This window comes from Rhincodon typus, chromosome 25, assembly GCF_021869965.1.
Source record: "Rhincodon typus isolate 14 chromosome 25, sRhiTyp1.1, whole genome shotgun sequence".
Taxonomy (NCBI): domain Eukaryota; kingdom Metazoa; phylum Chordata; class Chondrichthyes; order Orectolobiformes; family Rhincodontidae; genus Rhincodon; species Rhincodon typus.
The window spans coordinates 25132270-25154933 of record NC_063356.1 but is presented as its reverse complement, the minus strand read 5'-3'; the positions used below and the strand labels follow the sequence as shown (position 1 = coordinate 25154933).

Sequence of the window (22664 nt, the reverse complement as noted above, 5' to 3'; positions counted from 1 at the left end):
ATCATAAAGAAGGTAATGGATCTCCAGATTTCTGAGGTCCAACAGCACCAGTCCTAAAACCCTTAATCTCTGCCTCGGTTCTAAATGAATCCCTTAATTAACCTTTGGAAAAGCATTCTATTCGACAACAGGAAGCAGCTAATCTTAGGAATGTGATTAATTTACTAAGAATGCAGTTGAGTTAAGGTCATGCTTACAAGATGTCAGAACAGAGCCTGAACTGACTGATTACTTACTGCCAACTAGTTTTTTTTTCATTTCAGTAAACTGACACCGAAATATTATTCATTCTGACCGTACCCAACATAATCAAACATTTGTGATTCTGAGACTTCATGGCAAATATGACTTTTTTCGAAATTTAATCCACAGTTAATGGATAAAACTTTCAGAAATGAGGAATAAGTAGTTGATCAGAAACATCCCCAAGTTTATCTCTCCTGGGTCCACATTATTCCAGTAGTTTACTTTTACTTAATTGCATAGTCTTTGTAATCATTGATGTAATTATTAACATCATTATTACCATTATCACTGTTATCGGAATTATCACCATCTCACTCCTACCAACTCGAAAATCTGAATCTTACATGTTGAGATGATTAGAAACATGGGCCAGACATTCTAATTTGGCTCACTTGAGGTCATCACTTGGGTGATGGTTTTTGTACCAATTCTGGGCTAGCTGCACCTCTCTGTGGTACAAGATATGGTTGTCCCACATCTTGTGATAATCACATTCAATCTTGCTTCTTCACTTGAGAAAGATCAATGCCTTCCTCTTCTTTCTGGATGTCCCTCCACGTGCTCAGTTAACCTTTCTCTGAAGACCATGGCTTCTGACTTCTCATCCCTTAATCAGGTTTTCTGCCCTAACTTTAAAACCATGATGTGGATGTGCCAGTGTTGGACTGAAATATTATTCAGTCTGACCATACCCAACATAATCAAACTTTTGTGATTCTGAGACTTCATGACAAATATGACTTTCTTCTAAATTTAATCCACAATTAATGGATGGACAAGGTGGACAAGGTCAGAAATCACATGCCACCAGGTTATAGTCCAATAGGTTTATTTGACAACACAAGCTGTTTCCTACTAAACCTGTGGACTATAACCTGGCCGTGTGTGATTTCTGACCCTGACTTTAAAGTTGATAGACTGTGTTAGGTGTTGTACTACCTCTACAGCATTCTTGTGGCTTTTTTCAAGTTGTTTTGCCTTCCCATGATGTTAAGAAGTTGTAGTTGGCTTAAGGTTGTGTTTGAACTGCTACATTTGTTTTAACCTTCTCCCATTAACAATTGAGCTGCTAAGTAGCTATTACTTAATGGTGTTGTTCTGTAACTGTGTTAAGCTAATTCCCAGTCTGTATCAGTGACTTTGCAGAGTGTACTGGTCTTTCAGTTTTTCTGTTTGACTGAGGGTGGAATGGAGAAATTGTCACCTCATTAATGCTTAAAACAATCTGAGACAAAGACAAGCACGAGAATTCCTGGAGGCCTGGTTTTCAACCACCGATGCAATTAACAACACGTCGAAATAGGCCCCATCTACATACCACTATGGTACAAAACTGGAAACAAGACTGCCCACCATGACAGACCAGACCATATAAAATTCAGAGAGGGACAGAACAACAGTGTTTCAATGGAGGCTACACAGTTCTGATGATGTCACGTAGAAGGGAGACAAAACGTTTAATGAAAACCAGGCAGCTCAGTGAACCAAGTAAGAACTCCAATCTGAACTTCCTGAAATCCTCATTCACAAATTGAAGTCCATTGTCCAACATTAATTCTTCTGGGAAACTATGCATCACAAAGATCCTTTTTAGAAATCTGATCACTGAGTCTGCTGTGTTTGAAGTCTTGCCACTTCAATTGATTTTGATTCACAGTCAACTAGGAGTAAATACATCATCCTTTTAAAATTAAACAAATCCACGGCCTTTCCGGAAATCTTGATGAAATCATTGGTTCCGTATGAACTTGGCTGCGTAAAGTGTATGTTTGCCGTGACAAAATGTAATCCTGTGCATCTTTTGAAATGACTGGCCAAGAGACTGATCACTGTACTTTTGCTCTGTACTTCGTTGCTGTAAGGTTTCTCTTTGCATCAATGTTGGCACGACCATTCTATAGTGGTACACCAATAAATTTTCCACTGTTGTCAATTGCTGTTTCTGCTCATAGAACCTTCTGACACTTGGTCTGCTATAACATATTTTTACCACACATTAACTCCTGCTAAATGATATAAATGCAATTCAAAGGCTTCTATTGATTCTTTTGATTGCTGAGATCAGAGATTAAATCATGCCTGTTCTATCACTAAATTTCTTTTGGGGATAGAGTACATGTCAACTGCTTTAGTAAATACATCTTACACATCAAATTGTTTTATTCTATGCTTTGTCATACTAGAATATCAACAGCTATTGAACCTGTAGTATATAAAAGCTGTCGCACTCTCATGTGTAGTCTGAAGCCGTTCTATAGTGTTGAATTTCTACTTCCAGGGCTCCCATTTCCATCTTGATGTGGGCCTTCCATATTATCAAATGGTTTGGTTTAGGCCAAAGTCCCTGCTGGAGCTACCATACCTAAGGATTATCACACCGCCGTGAACTGGGTGAGTACATGGATTTTTCCTTCTCACTGTAAAAGTATTCTGAGCCTTTAATTTTGTCCTCCAGAGTATTGCTGGCTTGTAGCTAGCCTTAAAAGTCTTCTGACTTTCTTTCTTTCTATGCTTCAAAGTCTTTGCACTGCTTAGCCCTAAAATCAAAGCCTTCTGAGCACTTTTCCCTGACTTTGGAGTTTTGCCTTTTCTCAGCTTTTTGTTTTCACAGCCTTCCAAGGTCTTGTTCTGCATTTGGAATGTTCCCACTTTAAATTCAGTTGAATCTACAAAACCTTTGTTGGTCTTCCCCTTCCTTCAGATTCTTTCCCTTTTCAGACGTGTCCCTTGGACTGTGTTTTAAGTTCAGATGCTGGCTCTGATGGGGTTTTTTCCTGTTGCTATCACTTATTATCGTGATTTATCCTGTGTTTTAAATTATAGCTGTGTCTGCACATTGAGGTACTGGTCTGGAATAACTCAGGTTGTAGATGTCCAGACACACACTGCCCTGAGGCTGCTTGCTCTTTATCACAAAGTAAGGATTTTCAACTCCTTATGTAATATAGTGCTACTTTGTCTACAACTGTGCATAATAGATTATAAAATACAGTTTTCTTGTGTAGTTTCTAATACCTCTCTCTTCACATGTTCATTTTAAACCGTTGTCTTCTATCTTACTGAGTCATGTCATCAGCTACATCATTATGATTTACGTGTATCTTGATATAAAACAATGTAAAATAACAAATGCAGGTAAAAGCAATGAAGCAGGTTTTAGCCATGTACACATGTTCCTATTTTTATTTCAAACATTCAAATATCTGTTTTTCAAAAGGGAACTTGTTATAAGAACAGAAAAAAATGGTATCAGGATGTCCAACAACATCAAAATTCCTGGATCAAGAATAAATATACAAGGCTTGGGCTAGATTGTCCACTACAATAGAAATTCCACTGCACCCTGGCTCCAGTTAATGCTACCAGCCATTGTGAAAGTCCCACTGTGCTTTTATTTTCAAATGTACATGGGATGTGGAAATCATTGGCCAGGACAGCATATCGCTATCCCCAGTCAGGATTGAGAAAATGATGATGAAACTGAAGGATTCAAAGCTGCCACATTTTTGTAAGTTTTCCGAAAGCATCCCTGGATGTAGTACATCAAAAAATAGAAGAAGGCAAGAAGTTGAGCCTAAGCCTTTTGCTGCAGGTACTATCGGAGCTCTTTTTAACCTTGTGATCTGAGCATCACTGGCATAGACAGCATTTATTTCCCTCCCAAATGTCCATGTGTGGTTGTTGGAAGGCTGCCTATAGCTGAAAGACTTGCTAAGCCATTTCAGGACTAATTAAGAGACAATCATATTGATGTGGGTCTGGAGTCACATGTAGGGTAGGCCAGAGAAGGTAACAGTGGAAGACTTGACTCCCTGAGGATATTATTGTACTGGGTGGGTTTTCTAACAATCTTGTACATTAATAAGTATTAATAATAAGACTGGCATTTGATCCCAGATTTAGGAATTGATTTTAAGTTCAATCAGCAGTCATAATGGGATTTGAACTCATAACTCTGGACCATAAAACTCATCCAGTAATGATATCACTATGTTACTGTCTTCTTAAACCACATACAATTAGTCATTATTTCTCTCCTAGGCACATATCCAGAGATAAACTGCTGCAAATGCTAAGCATTAAGTCAAAAGAGTTCTGTGTATGGCAGCAGATGGAATATGAGAGAACAAAAGGAGCTGGGAATGAAACAAGTGGCAAAAGTTGGTGTCTGGTAGATCAGGAGATATTCTGTGGTTGTCATGACCCTGATCCAAACCCCAAAGCATTTATGGACATATCAAACATTTACTTCCAATACATGTTTGTGAAAGAGGACTGCTGCAGCCAAAAGATTACTGTGGACGTAAATTCAGCAAGTGTCAAACAGAGTCCTGTATGGAGTTTTATTTCAGAAGAAGGAGTTAGGTGTAGTCCTTAGGGCTACGGGGATCAAAGGGTGTGGGGAGCAATTGGAAATAGGGTACTTATTTAGAAGATTAACCATGATCCTATTGAATAGAGGAGTAGGCTCAAAGAGCTGAATGACCTACTCCTGCTCCTATTCTCTATGTTTCTAAAAACATGAATTGTCACACCTATACAGAGTTGCAGAAACTTCAAACAGAAAGATTACCCACCTCCTCTAGGCAAGAAGCCATCTCCTGTAGATGTTTTTATATTTTATCCTTCAAGGAATAAGCAAAAATGGGGTTAAAAGCCAATTGAAACCCCTGGCCTAACTGTATTAGTGGCCTGACAATATAATGTGTGGACTTGTGTGCAATGAAGGTCACAGTTGGTAAAATCAACCATTAGATACCCATGCACTGCAGGTAAAAGAAGAAATGAACTTCTCTTGCTCTGAGAGCTGCTGGCCAGCACTGTTGAAAGAAAAGAAACCATGACAATAGAATTCCAATCAACCTGCAAAGTCAAGATTTTTAAAAATTTTTTTAAAAATCATTTTTACCTTATTTCTTATTCTCTGTCTGTGTTTTGCATTATTATTTCTTCTTGTGCATACTACTGAACAAACTGTCTCTTTTATTAACTCAGAAAACTTGGTTAAATCAGTTGCTTTTAGACGTAAATTCATTTGGTCAGGAAAAAATGCACAAGGAAAGTGATCCTTCCAAATTGATCTTGTTGAAACCAACTGAGGGGGGAGGATGAGCAAAGAATTGGAGACTGTACAGTCCATCTCACCTTAGAACTTAACATTTTGATGTATCTCATCTGAAAACATCACAAATTGAGGAATCTTGTAACAACATGGCTGAGGAAATTTGGCACAAAGATCTTATCAGATACTGGGGATAATCACATCTATTGAGCATAAGGAGGCAAACATCTTTTTTATTCACTCATGGGACATGGGCTTTGCTAGCTGAGCCAGTATCTATTGTCCATTCTTATTTTTCCTGGAGTAGGTAGCGGTGAACTACTTTTTGAACCACTATAGTCTATTTGGTGTAGTTACAGCCATGATGCTTTATGGAAGGAGTTCCAGGATTTTCCCACAACAACAAAAGGATTTCGACACATTTCCAAGTTTGGGTAATGAATGGCTTGGAGGGGAATTTGCATTTATCTTGTGTCCTTGTGCTTCTAAATTGAAATGTTTCTGAGTTTAGAAAAAGCTGTATGAAGCCATGGTGAATTTCTGCAGTGCATCTTACGGATGGTACACACTATAACTTCTATGCATAGGTGGTGGAGAGAGTGAGAATTTTTGGATGTAATGCTAACAAAGTGGACTACATTTTCCAGGATGGTTTCAAGCTTCTTGAATGTTGTTGAAGCTGCATTATTTCAGTCAAGTGGGGAGCATTCCATCATACTCTGATTTGTGCCCTCTCGATGATGGGCATGCATTGCTGAGTCAAGTGGTCAATTTGCAGCATTTTTATTTTCTGGCCTAATTTTGAAGCCATAATATTCGTATGGTTATTCCAGTTCAATTTTTGCTCGGTGACCCCCAAAATGCTGATGGTGGGGTTTGCAGCTGTGGTAATGCCTTCGAATTTCAATGGTATGATTGTTAGATTCTCTGTTGTTTGAGATGGTAATTGCCTGGTACTTGTGTGGCACAAACATTACGATCCATTTATCAGCCCAAGTCTGGATGCTGTTCAGTTCTGGATTGCTTCAGTACCTCAGGAGTTGTTAATGATGTTGAACAGTGTGCAATTGTCAGCGAACATTCCCACTTTTGACCTTATGAAGGGGGCAAAGTCGTTGCTGAAGCAACTGTAGATAGTTGGGCCTAGGACATGACCCTGAGGAACTCCTGCAGAAATTCATAGAATCCCTGCAATTCAGCCTAACAAGTCCACTCCAACTCTCGGAAGAGCATCCCACCCGGACTCAGTCTCCTACCCTATCCCTGTAATCCTCCATCTCCTATGGCTAATCTACCTAACCTACACAGCCCTGGACACTATGGCTAATTTAGCATGGCCAATCCACCTAAACTGCATATCTTTGTCTGTGGAGGAAACCAGAGCACCTGGAGGAAATCTACGCAAACACAGGGGAATGTGCAAACTCCACACAGACAGTCGCCCAAGGGTGGAATCGAACCCGTGATCCTGGCACTGTGAGGCAGCAGTGCTGACCATTGAACCACCGCACCACACCTAGATGTCCTAGAGTTGTGATAACTGACCTCTAGCAGCTAAAACTAACTTCCATCTAGAAGATGTATACTAGAATGTGAGTACGGCGATCCACCTTGTATCATAAAATTCTTCCAGACCTATCTTACAAAGAGAAGTCTCAGAGGCATTTATTGTTAGACTTGAGGTTAAAGGCACAACGTGAGAGGGGATTGTCTTTCTCGGTTTCAGAGCTTTAAAAGATCTGATCTGTCTTGCAACTGAGTAAATATGCCATAGAAGCGGCATACCTGATATAAGAACACAAGATGCTATTGTCACTCAGGGCGGCAGCTCCTCCATCCTCTGCTACCAGCTCCATCATTAGTGCCAATTGTGACTTCACAATAAGTATAGATCGTACTAACACCTTTGCTAGTGTCCACAATGATCATACCTTTGTCTCAATGTAGACAGCTATCCCTGTTAGAACCAATTTTGCAAAGGGTTGCAAGTTCGCCTGGCTACAAAAAAATGTCCAAGTCAACTACTCCTACGCCTGATTTGATTTGTAAATTTAATTCAGTCACATAAATTCAGCATGTGCTTCTTCCTGAAAAGGTCATTTCTCTCAGAAACTTGTGCTTGTAACTTTCAGGAGCAAGACCCTGATGTGAATGCCTCAGCATGCCAGGGTCACCAGATAGAATCTTCTTAGCCCACGTAGGCAGGCTGTAAATGGAATCAGGAGTAAAATCAGAAACTAGGGCATCAAGTTGGCTCTCCAAGTTCCTGCCTCCAAACAATCTTCCCAACGGGGGTAACTATTGCAACAGCTACCCACCCATCATCAGCTGGTAGGCAATAAAGCCCAAAGTGTTGATGACGACACGGGGATCTTCCCGAACTTGGCTGGGCTCTTGCTGAAACCAGGTCTTGGTAGACACCTATAAGTGGGATTACTGACACCTCTTCAAACGATCTTCATCATGGAATCAGGCTGAGAATGCCACAGTTTGCATCCACAAATGTGGCATGATAGCTGTCACTCCACTTTTTAAAAAAAATCAGAAAGCTCCCTGTTTTTGAAGAACACCAAAATGGCCTACACACCCCAGCAGCTCTGACCTCTTACAATGAGGCTGCTAGTTGTCCAGAGCTTTGTGTCCTCTGGTTGTTCCTCACACCTTAAGGACATCTTTACCATCCTTAATTAGATTGCAGATGCATTATCAGTATGGAACATTTGGTCCCAATACCAGAAATAATTTAAAGCTGGTTAACATTTCACTCACCACATTTACAATGTATACCATCTCCAAGATACACTGCATTCGTTGCCATACTCCTTCAATAATACCTTCCAGATCCATATTCTGTACCCTCTTGAAGGTCAAAGCCTTATGGGAATACAATCACCTGCAAGATTGCAGGATATTGGTTTGGAAATATTTCACCATTCACTCATTCTTTCTGGCTTAAAATCTTTTAACTCTCTACCTAACTTCACAGTGGAAACATTTTCACCATACATCTGCAACAGTTCAAGAAAATGGCTCTGTGTCATCATTTCAAACTGAATAAAGGATGAGTAATAAATACTGGCCTTGCTAATAACACCCACATCCATGAATACATTAATAAAATCTCCTCCCTAACTCTCATTGAACTCAATGCAAGGTCAGGAAACATTCGACGATGTGGAAAAATAATTAAAGCAGGAAATGACTTTCACCTGCCAGGCATTTAAGATAATAAACTATAATCACAAACTACACACAGTCTACACATTTAACACTCATAGAAAGTAAACAGTAACTTGATTTAAGATGTTACGTCCTTTTATATCCTTATATCTTTAACTAGGTAGAATTCAACTAGTAGGTAAATCAAATAGGTCACCTACTCAGACATTTCTGGTGATGTGAATTAAGTTTACCCAAAAGCCCCTGCACAGTGACGGTATGATGTAGTTGTTCACAATATTTCTGTATAGTTTGACTAGCTTGTGCTTCAAGCTTGTTTCTGAAATGTTTAGGAAGCAGAATTGCTGTTTTGAAACAATAATGCTTTGTTCAATGTCAGCCTGCATTGCCCTGGAATGTCTGCTGAGATGCCGCAGCTTGTGACCAGAGCTTTGCTGGAAATGTAATGGAAACATTGTTTATGTCACAGGTTGCCAGCCTATTCCTTCCATCTGGGTAGTAGGGGGTGGAATTTCTTCTGCAATGAAATAAGAGAAATAACCCACAAAAAAGGGGGTACGAAGAGGCAAGGCCAGAACTGCTGTATGTTGGAGCAATATAGGGCCAATTTTATTCATCTCAGTGCTATATATATCATGTTTCTGTGATTTTAGGATAAGGAAGATTGGGTAAAGACGTCTTTGTTAGCACTGCAACTCCATCCTATGTGAATGATAAACACTTTTGTGGCAAGACAGGTAGAAGCAGCAACGTTTGCCCTGTCAGTAACACACATCTTTAAATTTTATTCTGGTTGATGAAAAACTGGCATCTAAATGCCTTCTGTGCCATATTACACTATTAAAGCCAGTTTCCAAGATGTTAACTCAAATCCCTGTGTAAATGCAACATTAGCTGTTCTCAGGCCATCCCTGCTTTAGAAAGATTATTACTGAATGAATAAGCAACCACTGTTGCTGCAATAATTGTTGGTACTGTTGAACGTTTGCCTTTCTTTGTGTGTTTGTGACACACTGTGTGGAACCTGCAATTTTGTAAGACTTATTTGGAAGGTACCTGCCATTATTCTTTCTTCCACAACAAACTTTCCTCTCAGCATCAACTTCCCTTTATATCACACTTTTAGTGTAGTAAACATGCCAAAGGAATTTCAAAGGAACTTAACGCTATAAAATTTAACAATAAGTCAAAGGAAATATTAGGAGAGGGAAGTAGGTTCTATGGACACTCATACATAGAGTGAGAAGTGTGGAGCAGATGTTCAAGAACTGCAGGCCTAGACAGGTGAGGGCATTGCTTGAGAGGATGATGGAAGTCTGGGATTGCACAAGACCCTGAAGTTGGAGGAAAGCCAAAGTCTTGGATATTATAGGCTAGAGGAGTTTACAGAGCAATGTGGAAGTCCTGTGAGAATTTTAAATTGGGAACACTTGTAGGCTGGAGTTAATGTAACTGATTATGGTGGAGGAGTGAATTGAAACGAACTTGGTGCAAATTGGGATACAAGCTGCAGGGCTGTGTATGAATTCATCATTATTTAGGATGGAAAATGGAAGGCAGCCATCAAAGCATTGGAATAGTTTAGTCTGAAAATAAAGCAACAGATGGCCTGAGGCAAGGGTGGTGATAAGCTAAGTCAGAGATCAAAGCAAAGGTTCTTTATGATTGAAAGAATATATGGCCAGAAGCTCAGCTCTGAGTCAAATAGGATACTAAGATTGCAAAAACTCTAGTTTTGCTTGAGATGGCAACCAGGAATAAGGTTGTGTTGAGGACCCAAAGGCAATGAGTTTAGTCTTCACAGTGCTTAATAAAAAGGAATGTCTCAGTGAGATCATGGTGATATAGAACTACACACCATCAATACACATAAGCAACCTGATGTAATTGATGGGCAGCATTTATATGAATAAAAGCAAAGCATCAAGAGTGATTCTTTGGGAAATTGATGGGGAAGCGAGAGGGACAAAAATCATTGCAGAACATTCTCAAGTTGCGACTGGATAGATATGAATTAAACTAGGTGAGGGCAACTGAACAAGAGAAAAATGCTTGAGAATAATGCGTGATGAGCCATGGTTGAGCATTGCAGGCGGTTGGGAAAGATGCAGAGCGACATTGGACCATAGTCACTGTCACAGAAGATGCCATTTACTTCTGATTAGAGCCATTTCAGTGCAGTGCAAGAGATAGAAACCTTATGAAGACTTGCAGAAAAAGTGGGCATAGATTGGGGAAATAATGAGTTGAATGACTTTGAAAAGAAAACATTGTAGATGAGGCAGTAGTTTGCAAAGACTAACTTGTTACATTAAAGTCCTGCGCTCATCAGCTGTGGATGTACACAAAACTTTACAACCAGGTGTTTCCAACTCTTCCTGCTTCTTCCATTTCCTCCTCCTCCTCACGGGTTCACCCATTCATTGTGCTCTCTAAGCATACTACCTTAGTTAATTGGAATGAATCCATGTGCTGTTGCTTGTACAATAACATTGATAGTTAAAGATGCTTTGTGCAGTGACTCATTGTGCAGAAGCCAAGGCAAAGCTTTCTCTGGCACTGAATAGGTGAATAAAAAAGGTTCCCAACAAGGTTCCATTATAATTTGCTGGTAAATAAACTTAATTCTAGTCAGGATATGAATCTGCTGATCAACACAAGATTTGGTGTAAGTGATTGTGTAATGAATAGCTGGAGAGTGAAGAATGGACAAATGTTTAATTAACCTTGAGCAAGGCTAAACTTCCTGCTTTCCCATTCTCAGTTTCTTTATCCACTTTCAGCCTTGGTTTTTAAGGGGCCACTGACTAAAAGGAGAGTATGTGTGGCTTCATCAGATATTTTCCAATAGTTTCATGTTGATATATACATTATATTGGAAACAAGTAACAGGATCATTACTTAAATACGTCAGTTTTAAAGGGGTACTAGAAAATGCATGATGAAGCTTAAATGACATTGTAAAGCTAGAGCCATGGCAATGAAATCAATGTGCATGAATAATATGTTTGTGAGAATAATAAATGTATGATATTAGATGAATAGCCAGTGCAGTCATCAACCTTGCCACTTCTATAAAAGTCACTGGACTCACTGTACCCACATCCTCAGGGAAATGCTGACTACATTCTGCCAAGCATCATGCAGCGTAATTTTGATCACCCAGCAGCCACCTTGGGGCGATATCATATTTGTCCAAAGCTGTAATTGCAGCAAAAGGATTTCTACTGCTTCAACATCAGAATGTCTTCTCTTTCTAACACAGTTGACAGGAAGCCTTCATTTGCAATGCCTCTGCCACAGCTCTCAAACATCCCAATGCAAAGACTATCAGATACACCATGATATCCTACCACCATCCCTCTCCGCTGCCAAATGCATTCGTCCCTCCCAGAACATTGTTATTTTAATCAACTCATTCAGATATGTGATGGCACATGCCCAGGGTAGGTAGAACTTGAATATGGACTTTCTAGGGCAGAGACACTACCACTGCATCACAAGACCTAAAAAAGTATTTTTAATCAATGTGTTTAGGCATGTTTTAACACAAATCAGTGGCAGGTGGGTCATGAACTGAACCATCTAGCTCAAAGGTAGGGACACTACCAGTACACTATAAGAGCCCTCTTCCCAGTATATATGCACATGACATTGAGCTAAATCTGGAAAACCAACTTGTTTCAAACACGTTCAAGTCAGGTGACTTTTCAAATTGCTACTGCCTGACTTGAAGCTGGTAATCTGGTAGAGAAGAAAATCAGCCACATATTGCATTGTACATTTCAATGCACCTTAGCCTCTCAGTCAATGAAGTACATAGTGTTGCAAAATGTTTGTAACCTGCTGTACTTTTGAACAGCCAAATTGAACATTGCGTAGCCATTCCTTCTTTCTCCATTCTTTCCTCTCTCCTCTCTAACCTTGCCAGTGCCCTGTAATATTGACCTTGGCCCACTCACCTTAATTCATAACAGTCTTCTTGTGTAATATTGTATGATGCATGGTACTATCAAACAAAAAGTTGTTTCAGGTCATGTTTGTCATTATTTTTATTTACAGGTTAACAGACAAAAAACAATCTTCATACAGATTGCAAGGTTTACCATTTGGCAGAGAAAAACCACAATGTCAAGCATTGAAAAGACAGAATATCTCAATAAATAAAGTTGGCATCAGTAATTTACAATGCATTATGTATGACTTTCATGAAGTCATCCCTACAGTGAGTATTGGTCATTTAATAAATAAGAATAAAAAATTAAGACTGAGAAGCGTATTGTGAATAATGAATCTGTTCTCTAGATTATTATAATACAGTCCTTCTCATGAAGATACATCCATTTTGAGTCATGATTGTCATTTGGTTGAACTGAGGTGTATTCTTGTGATGGATGCAGACACAAAATCAATCCTGTCCCATTCAGCGTTGTTTGGTTGCAGGTCAAGATTTGTTCATCACTTTTGCATATCAATGATAACTGGAGAGAAAAGGATTATATAATAAAATGTAAGTTGGACATGAAACAGGAATAAATTAGAGTAAAAAGGTGGAGCCCATTTATGTTATTTTCTTAGTTACAGTGCAACATTTAGAATCCAAAGTTGGAACAGAAGAACTCAATGTAACCATGAAAGGTGTCACAGGTACTTTATTAATTAAGGTGAAGACAGATATATATATATTCCCTTGTCAGTTCTCTCCGCTTCCTATTTCCATGTACACACTGACTCATTGTTGAAATATGTTCTATGTATGTTATACACCTTCCCATAAATTAAAAGCCTTGTTCATTCTATTTACTCATGGGTTGGCATTGTAGACGAATCTGATTCTGTCCTTGGCCAAAGCTTACACATGCAAATGTCAGGCTGTCATTGAGATCTACAATACAGAAAAAGGCCCTTCAGCCCATTGCATCCACCAATCAAACACAACCACCTAACTATTCTAACCCCATTTTCCAACACTTGACCCATAACATTGTATGCCTCAGCTGATCATCTTGTTGGGAATTCAAACTTGAGCTACTTTTTCCCTTGGCTACTCTAAGACTAATTGTTGTGCTTTCACTGATGTTGCTGCTTAAATCAAGCCTCTAACAAGGTTCTGCATTTTAGACTAATTAGTAAAATTAGATCACATGGGATTCAGGGTGAGCTTGCCAATTGAATACAAAATTGGTTTAAGAGCAGGAGACAGGGCATGATGGTGGAGGGTTGTTTATCGGACTTGACATCTGCGACCAGCGGTGTTCCACACGGATCAGTGCTGGGTCCACTTTTATTTGTCATTTATATAAATGATTTAGATGAGAATATAGATAGTTCTCCCATAACATGATAGCTGTGTTCTTGTTTGACTTCGCGCTATAGAAAAACGCCATAGAAAATTGTGTTATAGCGAAATTGTTATAGAAAATTGCGACACTATACAGTAGAAAATTTGTGTTATCCAAACTGTCCACTATTCATCAATCACGTTACAGCCAATTTGCGTTAACAAAGCACGCGTTATAGTAGAAATACCTGTATAGAAGGCATGGTTAGTAAGTTTGCAGGTGACACCAAAATTGGCAGTATAGTGGACAGTGAAAAAGGTTATCTAAGATTACAAAGAAATCTTGATCAATTGGGTCAATGGGCTGAGGATTGGCAGATGCAGTTTAATTGGGATAAATGCGAAATATTGCATTTTGGTAAAACAAATGAGGGCAGGACTTATACAATTAAAACTAAGGCATTGGGTAGTGTTGTAGAGAAGAGAGGTAGGGGTTCAGGTACATAATTCTTTGAAGTTTGCAGCACATTTAGACAAGCTGGTTAAGGAGGTGTTTAGCACGCTTGCCTTTATTGCTCAGACCTTTGAGCATAGGAGTTGGGACATCATGTTAAGGTTGTACAGGTTGCTGGTGAGGCCTCTTCTGGAATATCGTGTCCAGTTCTGGTCGCCCTGTTACAGGAAGGATATTATTAGCTGAAGAGGATTCATAAAAGATTTACCAGGATCTTGTCGGGAATAGAGGGTTTGAGTTACAAGGAGAGGCTGGCTAGGCTGGGACTTATTTCATTGGAGCGTAGGAGTTTCAGGGGTGGCCTTATAGAGGTTTATAAAATCATGAGGGGTATAGGTAAGGTGAATGGCAGGTGCCTTTTCCCATGGTTCTTAGGTGAAATGAACATCCAGAGGAAGTGGTGGGTGCAGGTACGGTTACAACATTTAAAATACATTTGGATAAGTTCATGAATAAGAAATGTTTAGAGGGATATGGGCCATGCACAGGCAGGTGGGTCTAGTTTAGCTTGGGATTATGGATGGCGTGGACTGGTTGGACCGAAGGATCTGTTGACTGCGCTCTATGACTCGAACTGATTTGAACAAAAATGAGGATCTGTTCTAAAAATGACCACTTTATATTCAAGCATTAAATTCAATAATGTGCAAGGTCATTTATTTTGAATTATACTGAACATATAATTTACAGCCCAAGTCAGCCACACTGTGTCTTATATACTCGAGATGCCAAAGCAAAGATCAGGTTGGGTTATAGTTTCCATTAGCTCATTTTGATAAAGAACATACATCCTGTACAATCCTTCCAAGTCAGTAATATATTTGTGAGGGTACATTACTAGCATGTAGTCTGGCTTGTGGTGACAGTAAGTCAGCTGATCAGAGTTATTCAGTAATATTAGAGCCCTCTTTGTAAGCCACATTCATTCCTAGCAAGACTACATGGTCAGCAAGACCTCAAGAGATTAAACTAATTGCTTGCTTTATATCAACAAGTCTACGGTGAGATTTCTCTTCACAATGAGCTACATTTATCTATCCATAGCATCAATGCGACCTGATAAATATTAATCCAAGTACAGTGAAGTTGTATTAAGTACTGTGAGAGAAATTTTTAAAAAGACATGAATGCCTGTATAATCATAGTTAAATATTAACTATCAATACTTCCACTATTAATCAAGTGAGATAAAGATCAAGTAACACTTGACTTATGAGTGATGGCACTGATGGCACTCTATGTCAGCACTGCATTGTACTGATTAATATAGTTTGTTACACCTTATTAATGTCCTCAGTTTAGAGACGCTGCTATATTAAAATTTAAATATAATCCTGGTAGAATGTTTAAGTTTTAATCTATGCAAACAAAAATGTTATATCCTGGATCTGTAAAACTTACATCTATGTGCCAAATCTAGCAGACATTGTGTTCTGGTCACATCAGATGTGCAAAGAACCAGATAATATGTGATTAATTCATTCATATAATATTATTTGAATCTATTTTGAATGCTGGAGTCTGAAGATAATGGTAGTTTAGTCAATGGAATTCCTCCTGGTTCATCCCCATTTTTCATGCAGAGATAGCAGTAACTAACTTCAAATCGGTTGCAGAAAACCTAGTTGTATTGATTTATGTTCTTTATCTCCCTAACAATGCACTTTATTCCCAGCTCTGACTGAAATAGTTACTCATTTGGTACTGGTGGAACATTCAAGGTGGAATTGCTGAAATTGTGTTAATACACAGCACCGTTCAAGTTGAATGGTCGCACTAATGGAACTAATAAAAGATTGAAGTGAGTGGGTTATGGATGCCACATGCCTATGTAGATTTCCACAAGTCACACCCTATAATTCCAATGCTAATATTAAACTAAAGGTTAGATTATTACCTTAAATGATGCACCTGCAATCTTACTTTGCATTAATTGTCATGCTTATTAATCTAAAAATTACTGTTACTAAAACTGGTAGATGAATCTTGATATATTCATTTTTGCATTCATTTCCCCATATTTTAATATTATTAACTCATTAGTTTTAATACACATAAGTGCCTGAAAGATAATAAGCTACAGCATATTTAACAAATACATGAGGCATTAATTTTGGTAGCATTAATAATAATTTGTAGCCTTTTTTTAAACACAAAGTATTTTTGCTTCTGGTAACAGCCCTAGAAATTTTGATTGTTCTAGTGAAGTGGAAACAATCCCAAATTGTGTTTACTTAAGCGTATTGTGCTGCCCCGTAATAGTACTACAGGTTTAGAAGCTTATTATTTACAGCAGATTGCATGGAAATTTCATTATAGGAAACTGCTTTCAGAGATTTGTACCAAAACCTAGTTCATTTGAAATCCTTAAAAAGCTTTAGACTTCAGTCTTACGTGTTAAAGTGTTGCTGGTACACTAAAAAGCATCAAATCTGGAATGTTAAAGAAAATGAAAGAAAAGCTGGTCCAATGCAATTGCTATATTTTTCGTCACTTACAGAGTCATAGTCATACAGCATGGGAACAGAACATTTGGCCCAACCAGTCCACACCGTCTATGTTCCCAAACTAAACTAGTTCCACCTGCCCATATCCTTCCAAATCTTTCCAATTCATAAACTTATCCAAATGACTTTTTAAGCGTCATAAGTGTACCTGCATTCATCACTTTCTCTGGCAGTTCATTCCCATCATGATTTTATAAACCTCAATAAGGTCACCTTTCAACCTCCTATGCTCCAGTGAAAAAAGTCCCAGTCTATTTTTATATCGCAAACCCTCCATTCCTGGCAACATTCTGGTAAATCTTTTCTGAACCCTCTCCAGTTTAATAATATCCCTTTTATTACGGGGTGACCAGAACTGCACACAGTACTCTGGAAGAGGCCTCACCGACTTGTTTATATTAACATTCTTTTCTATTACTGTTGCACAGATGAAGATTGCTTCGCACTCCAGAAAATACAGATTGCAAATGATATAATACACACATCTACTACAAAAAGTGGTAATCTGTCCAGACTGGATTTATATCCAAGTCTAGACAGTGGCAAGCCGGTTCCTAAAGAATCATAACAGTTTACTCTCTGGTTGTTTTTTTTTAATTTAAACAGCAAACTGTGAAGTTTGGAGCACCAGCAATCTTTCATGAATCTGGATCACAGGAAAAATGTGGTATGTCAATGAAAGTTGTCTACAGCATCCCACCTACACACACGTTATTTTCTTTCATCATGCACAATACTAATTAATGAAATTTGAATATGACTCATGCTAGGAAAAAATTATTTTCATATTAATACTGCCAATCTGTTTCAATATTCAACCATATTCAAAGCAATCCATTCACAGCACTGAAGCTGGAGACACAGCATCATGGTTCAGATCTATTCACATCCTAATGAAGCTGACCATCCTAAACATCAGACAAAATGCACTTCTCTTCATGCAAAAGGACAATGACTAAAAGCTATAATGACACACAAAGTCAATACCACCTAGTATAATTACAGGGAGGGACCAGAAGCAGTATTACAGGATATAGCTATGGGTGTGTATTTCACCACAATTGAAAAATAAACCATCTAGTGCTAATTTCATATTGTGTTATCTGATTGACTTAAATGATAAAGAAGCTACTGTACCCAACATCCAAGGCATTTACTTCTAATTATGCAATCTGCTTAATGTAAATGATATATGACTGTTGGCTATCTGTTTAAAATAAAGCTAATTTGTGCTGAAATAATTTGCCTCAACTGCATGTGTGCAAGTTCACCTGAGTTTTCCCTGGTCATATCTAACAGGCAATGGAAGGTAGTTCACCTTTTGCCTTTTCTTTTGCCTTTTCCACTGCGTGTTGAATAAGGATAGAATCGGATCCAACTATGTTGCCTCACATGGCATTGTTGAACAACTTTAAGACAATAGCAGCACTTATACTATTGAGGCTCATGGGACATCTTGTTCAATACAGCTAACTGTGAAATAAGTGTATCTTGGGTGACCACCAGGAAAGTGAATGAGACTCAAGCAATGACCACAGGTGGTTCTAGTACTTCCGACTACACATATTAAGAATAGCTATTCAGCTGAAATATTGAACAGTTGGCACAATAGAATAATAGTGTAGCATAATAATGTCTTGAGATAAACATTAAAAAAAAGGTCAACTTTCAGTTTATTCTGACTTTAGGTTTTAATGGTAGACCTTAAGCACACTACATCCCATCGTTGAAGTACCTTTCTAGGTCTGTAGCTTTTGCAAGGAAAGGTATCTGTATCTGTTATGTTACATGTTAAGCAAGGTATTTTAAATATAATTAAGTTAGATTGTTTCTAATAGATTTCAATGAACCCCTAGCAAAATTACTAATTGCCAGCATCTGTTAGAGAAAAAATCTTTTTTGAGAACCATCTAAAACCCGGTTAATGGATAATCAATTGTAATGAAACATTCATGTAGATGCTGCTAGATTTGCTATTTCCCAAACTTTCTGTTTTTGCTTCAGGCTTCCTCAGTATTTTGTTCTTGCGAATTTGAGAAATTGATGAAAACAGAACAACTGAATGTGGGATTCTGCACACCACTCTAAGCAAATATACAACTTGAATCTTTATTTATGTGAACTAATGACTTCAAATATTGAATCCAAAAAGCTTATAAGGCATTACACAGGGTATTTACTGCTTGAACTGTTTTCCTAATATTTGAATTGTGTTTTGATATTGCTATTCTTAATATTTGAAAATATTAACATTTTTGAGTCATCACATGTGATGTTAGTAATCAATATATTGGATTCTTGGTACAAAATCCTTCTATTCAATATTTTATTTTAATTGATTTTTAGAACGAATTGAGTGCCTTTGTTTAAGTAGCAGAGAAGTTCATGTTAGATTAAATAAAAGTTTGAATTTTTATGGCACCTGTCATATCCTGAGCAAGCCCCAGTTCACTTAATAGCAAATGAACTGTATTTATTACCTAACATAGCAGCCACCTTCTGCACATTATGATTCTACAAACAACTCTGAAATGAATGAATACTTTAACCTACTTTTTCCTAAAATTAGTCAGCACAAATACAGAGCAAGAATATGATGATGTATGAAAATATTTACATTATAGTTTGGAGAAATGACAATAGGAACATTCATCACAAAATAAAAATGCTATAAAGCAATTTTTTCACACTGTTTGATTTGAAGACGATCGTATCAGCAGCTGAGCTTATTTAAAAGACAGTGGTCTGATTATAGTTTTTAGATACGTTTATACACTTAATACATCTAGAGTGTGTAAGAATATTATCTGAACTAAATATTAGAAGGCAGTTTTTGATCACTCCATCTATGTCAATTACAATATGACATCGAGATCAAACTCATCTTCACCCTTTGGATTCCTCTGCCGTCTCTGCATATCTGACACCTAATTTTGAATCAAGCAGAGATTTCCTCAAATGAAAGCCACTGGCTTTGGTCCCTCTCAGAAACTTGGTTCCTGTCCAATGTTTCCATGTCTTAAACTTGTGTCAGAACCTGAGATGAGGTTTTAACCATGAATTGGCATCATTGCCAAGCCTACTCCCTCCACCTTTTGACTTCAGGCCTGCCTTACCTGCTGAGGAAACTTGCTACTGTGGCTGGCTTTCCCTCTTCCACCCTCCACAGACCCTCCAAAACTGCTGTCACATTTTACCTCACCCTAAAACCTATTCCCCAAGCAGCCCTGTGCTTATTGGTTTTCAGGGCTGACAAAACATCAGATTTTAAATCCTCATCTTGCCTTTCAAATTATTCCTCCCTCCCAACCTTTTCCATTTCCACAAGCCCTCCAGCTCTCAGCCTACACCCTTGTGCAGTTCTGATATTAATTGCTCCATCATTGTCACCTTGACTGAAAGCTCAGAATTCCCCTCCCTAGACCTTCTATCCCCACTTCCTCTTTTAGATATTTTTAACCAATGTGTACAGACATGCTCATACACATCCTGGTGCAGCTGGGACTTGAACCCAGGCCTTCTGCCCCAGAGGCAGGGATTCTAACACTGCACCAGAAGAGCCCTTAACAGTTCCTCTTTTAAAATGATTCTAAATGTCTACCTCATTGATCAAACCTTTCATCATCTGACTTGATACCTTCGTCTGTGGCTCAGTGCCTTGAAAGGATAATTTAATTTAACTGTCGTATACAAATGTAGCTATTTTTAAATTATTGGCAACATATACAAAGCTTTTCATACGCTGTGTAACACAGTTGGATTCAGTATTGATCATGTACCAGCAACCTCAGTGATAAGAAAGCTATGACTCACTTTCTGAGCAGCAGCTGCAGCAAGTACTTTAAAAAGCTGGGAGATAGTAAGAACTGCCGATGCTGGAGTCTGAGATAACACAATGTGGAGCTGGAGGAACACAGTAGGCTAGGCAGCATCAGAGGAGCAAGAAAACTGACGTTTCGGGTCGGGACCTTTCTGAAGAAGATCATGGCTAATCTGATAATCCTAAACTCTACTTTCTTGCCTTTTTTCCCCATAACTTTTGATTCTCTTACTGAAAAACGTCTTTCTTAATATGGGTACTTTCAGGAGTACTATATTCACGCAATTCAAAATGACTGACTGAGTTTTTATGTTTCTTAATCATTCCTTGTTGGAAAATGTCAGGATCCTAGTCCTGTGGAACTTAATTGTTTTTGGGTTGAGGACTCTGAGTCTGTACTAGATGGAGTTTAGAAGGATGGGAGTGACATCTCAATGAAACTTCCAGAATACTGGGAGACATCGATAGAGTGGATGTGGAGAAGATGTTTCCACTAGGAGAGACTAGGACCCAAGGGCACAGCTTCAGAGTGAAGGGGCAACCCTTTAGAACTGAGATGAGGAGGAATTTCATCAGCCAGAGGGTGATGAATCTGTAAAACTCATTGCCACAGAGATAGATGAAGTCTTGATTAGTAAGGAGATCTAGGGTTACCGGGACAAGGGAGGATAATGGGGTTGAGAAACAATTCGACAATGATTCAATGGAGGTGCAGACTTGATGGGCCGAATGACCTGATTCTGCTCCTATATCTGTGATTTTATGGGTTATCATTGTCAATTCCCATCAAGCTGTGGTCTCATTGTGCACAATTATTGCCTTTGTTTCACTAAAATGGCATTACTATTAAAATTTGCTTTTCAGAAGGTGTGGAGCTATACCCTGTATAGAAATGCTCTCATCCCAGGGCACTAAAACATCTTACTGTTCCTTGTTTTACACTAAATTTCCACTCTTCCAAATTTCTACAGTAATTTGATACAGTTGCGAGCTTGTGTTCGTGTTGATGGGAGAACTGAAATGGTCAGAACCGAGTGGCGATTGCCTGATCATCAAACTGGCTTCACAGTTAAGCCGCGTTCATTGTTCCTTCATTCATTCGGTTGGAAACCCCGAGTGCAGGTTGTACAGAGAGACAGCAGCTGCAGGCCGGCGATGGGACAAAGGACGGGGCAGGCGCTCGCACAACGCACTCACCTCGGGCTCTTTGGATCAGGACATGGTGCTGATGGCTGGGGGAGGCGTGCAGATATGAGCCAGCTGCCTGGATTTCACCGACTGGATGGCCTGGCGGTTCTTAAACTGCACCATGCCCAGGGTGATCTCCGCGTTCCACGTTGTGTCTTCCAGGCACCTGAAGTCGATCTCCTTGCTGTCGGCCATCACGATGGTGAAGTAGATGTACCGGCCTTTTCTCTCCACGCAGTCCACCGTCTTCATGTTGTCGAACGGCAGCACTTTGCATTTGGAGCGGGTCGCCTTCGGCTCGTAGATGCACAGCCCTTCGTCAGTGAGCACGCAGCTTTTCCTCTTCCATAACTGCAACAAGCCGTCACTCCTTTTCTCCAACAGCCCTTCCTTAAGGACCGTTTGACCGTTCATCTCTGGCATGCTGTTTAACCTGGACTCTCTCCCTTTTTAACTAGTTTTTTTTTAAACCTGCAAAGATGTGATGATGATGGGTCGTTCTAGTTCATTTCCTTTCCTCCCTCTTCGCCGTCCCTCACTCGGTGCTTCCCTGGGAGCTGTTGCAACATGCCCAGATGGCTTTTTATTCATTTCAGCATCTCTTCGTCCAGCCCTCCTCCTGACGTTCCCAGATCAAAGGCTTCCTCCCCCGCACCAACTGAGTCATTGAGAAAACATTGGCAGACGAGGGTGGGGGGGGTGTGTGGAGAGAGCCTTGCGCCGCTCTGGCTTGGGAACATTTTATACCATCAAGTGTTTCTCAAAAGGGGTGGAATTCCGGGTCTGGTCCTAAACATCACCCCCCCACCCCTCAACAAACACGCACGGAGAGTTTTTTGAAACATGTAAACATTCCCCTACATTTG

General features: G+C 39.2%; 1 protein-coding gene across 1 annotated transcript; it reads right to left on the bottom strand.

Moving 5' to 3' along the window:
* Positions 1 to 12522: 12522 nt before the first annotated feature.
* On the bottom strand, positions 12523 to 22388 carry LOC109939038 (pleckstrin homology-like domain family A member 3). The gene is made up of 2 exons (XM_020537327.2): positions 21808 to 22388; positions 12523 to 12969 (listed from the first exon to the last, which is right to left on the bottom strand). Exon 1 carries the CDS (start codon positions 22219 to 22221, stop codon positions 21823 to 21825), a length of 399 nt encoding a protein of 132 aa, XP_020392916.1. The 5' UTR covers positions 22222 to 22388; the 3' UTR covers positions 12523 to 12969; positions 21808 to 21822.
* Positions 22389 to 22664: the final 276 nt, after the last annotated feature.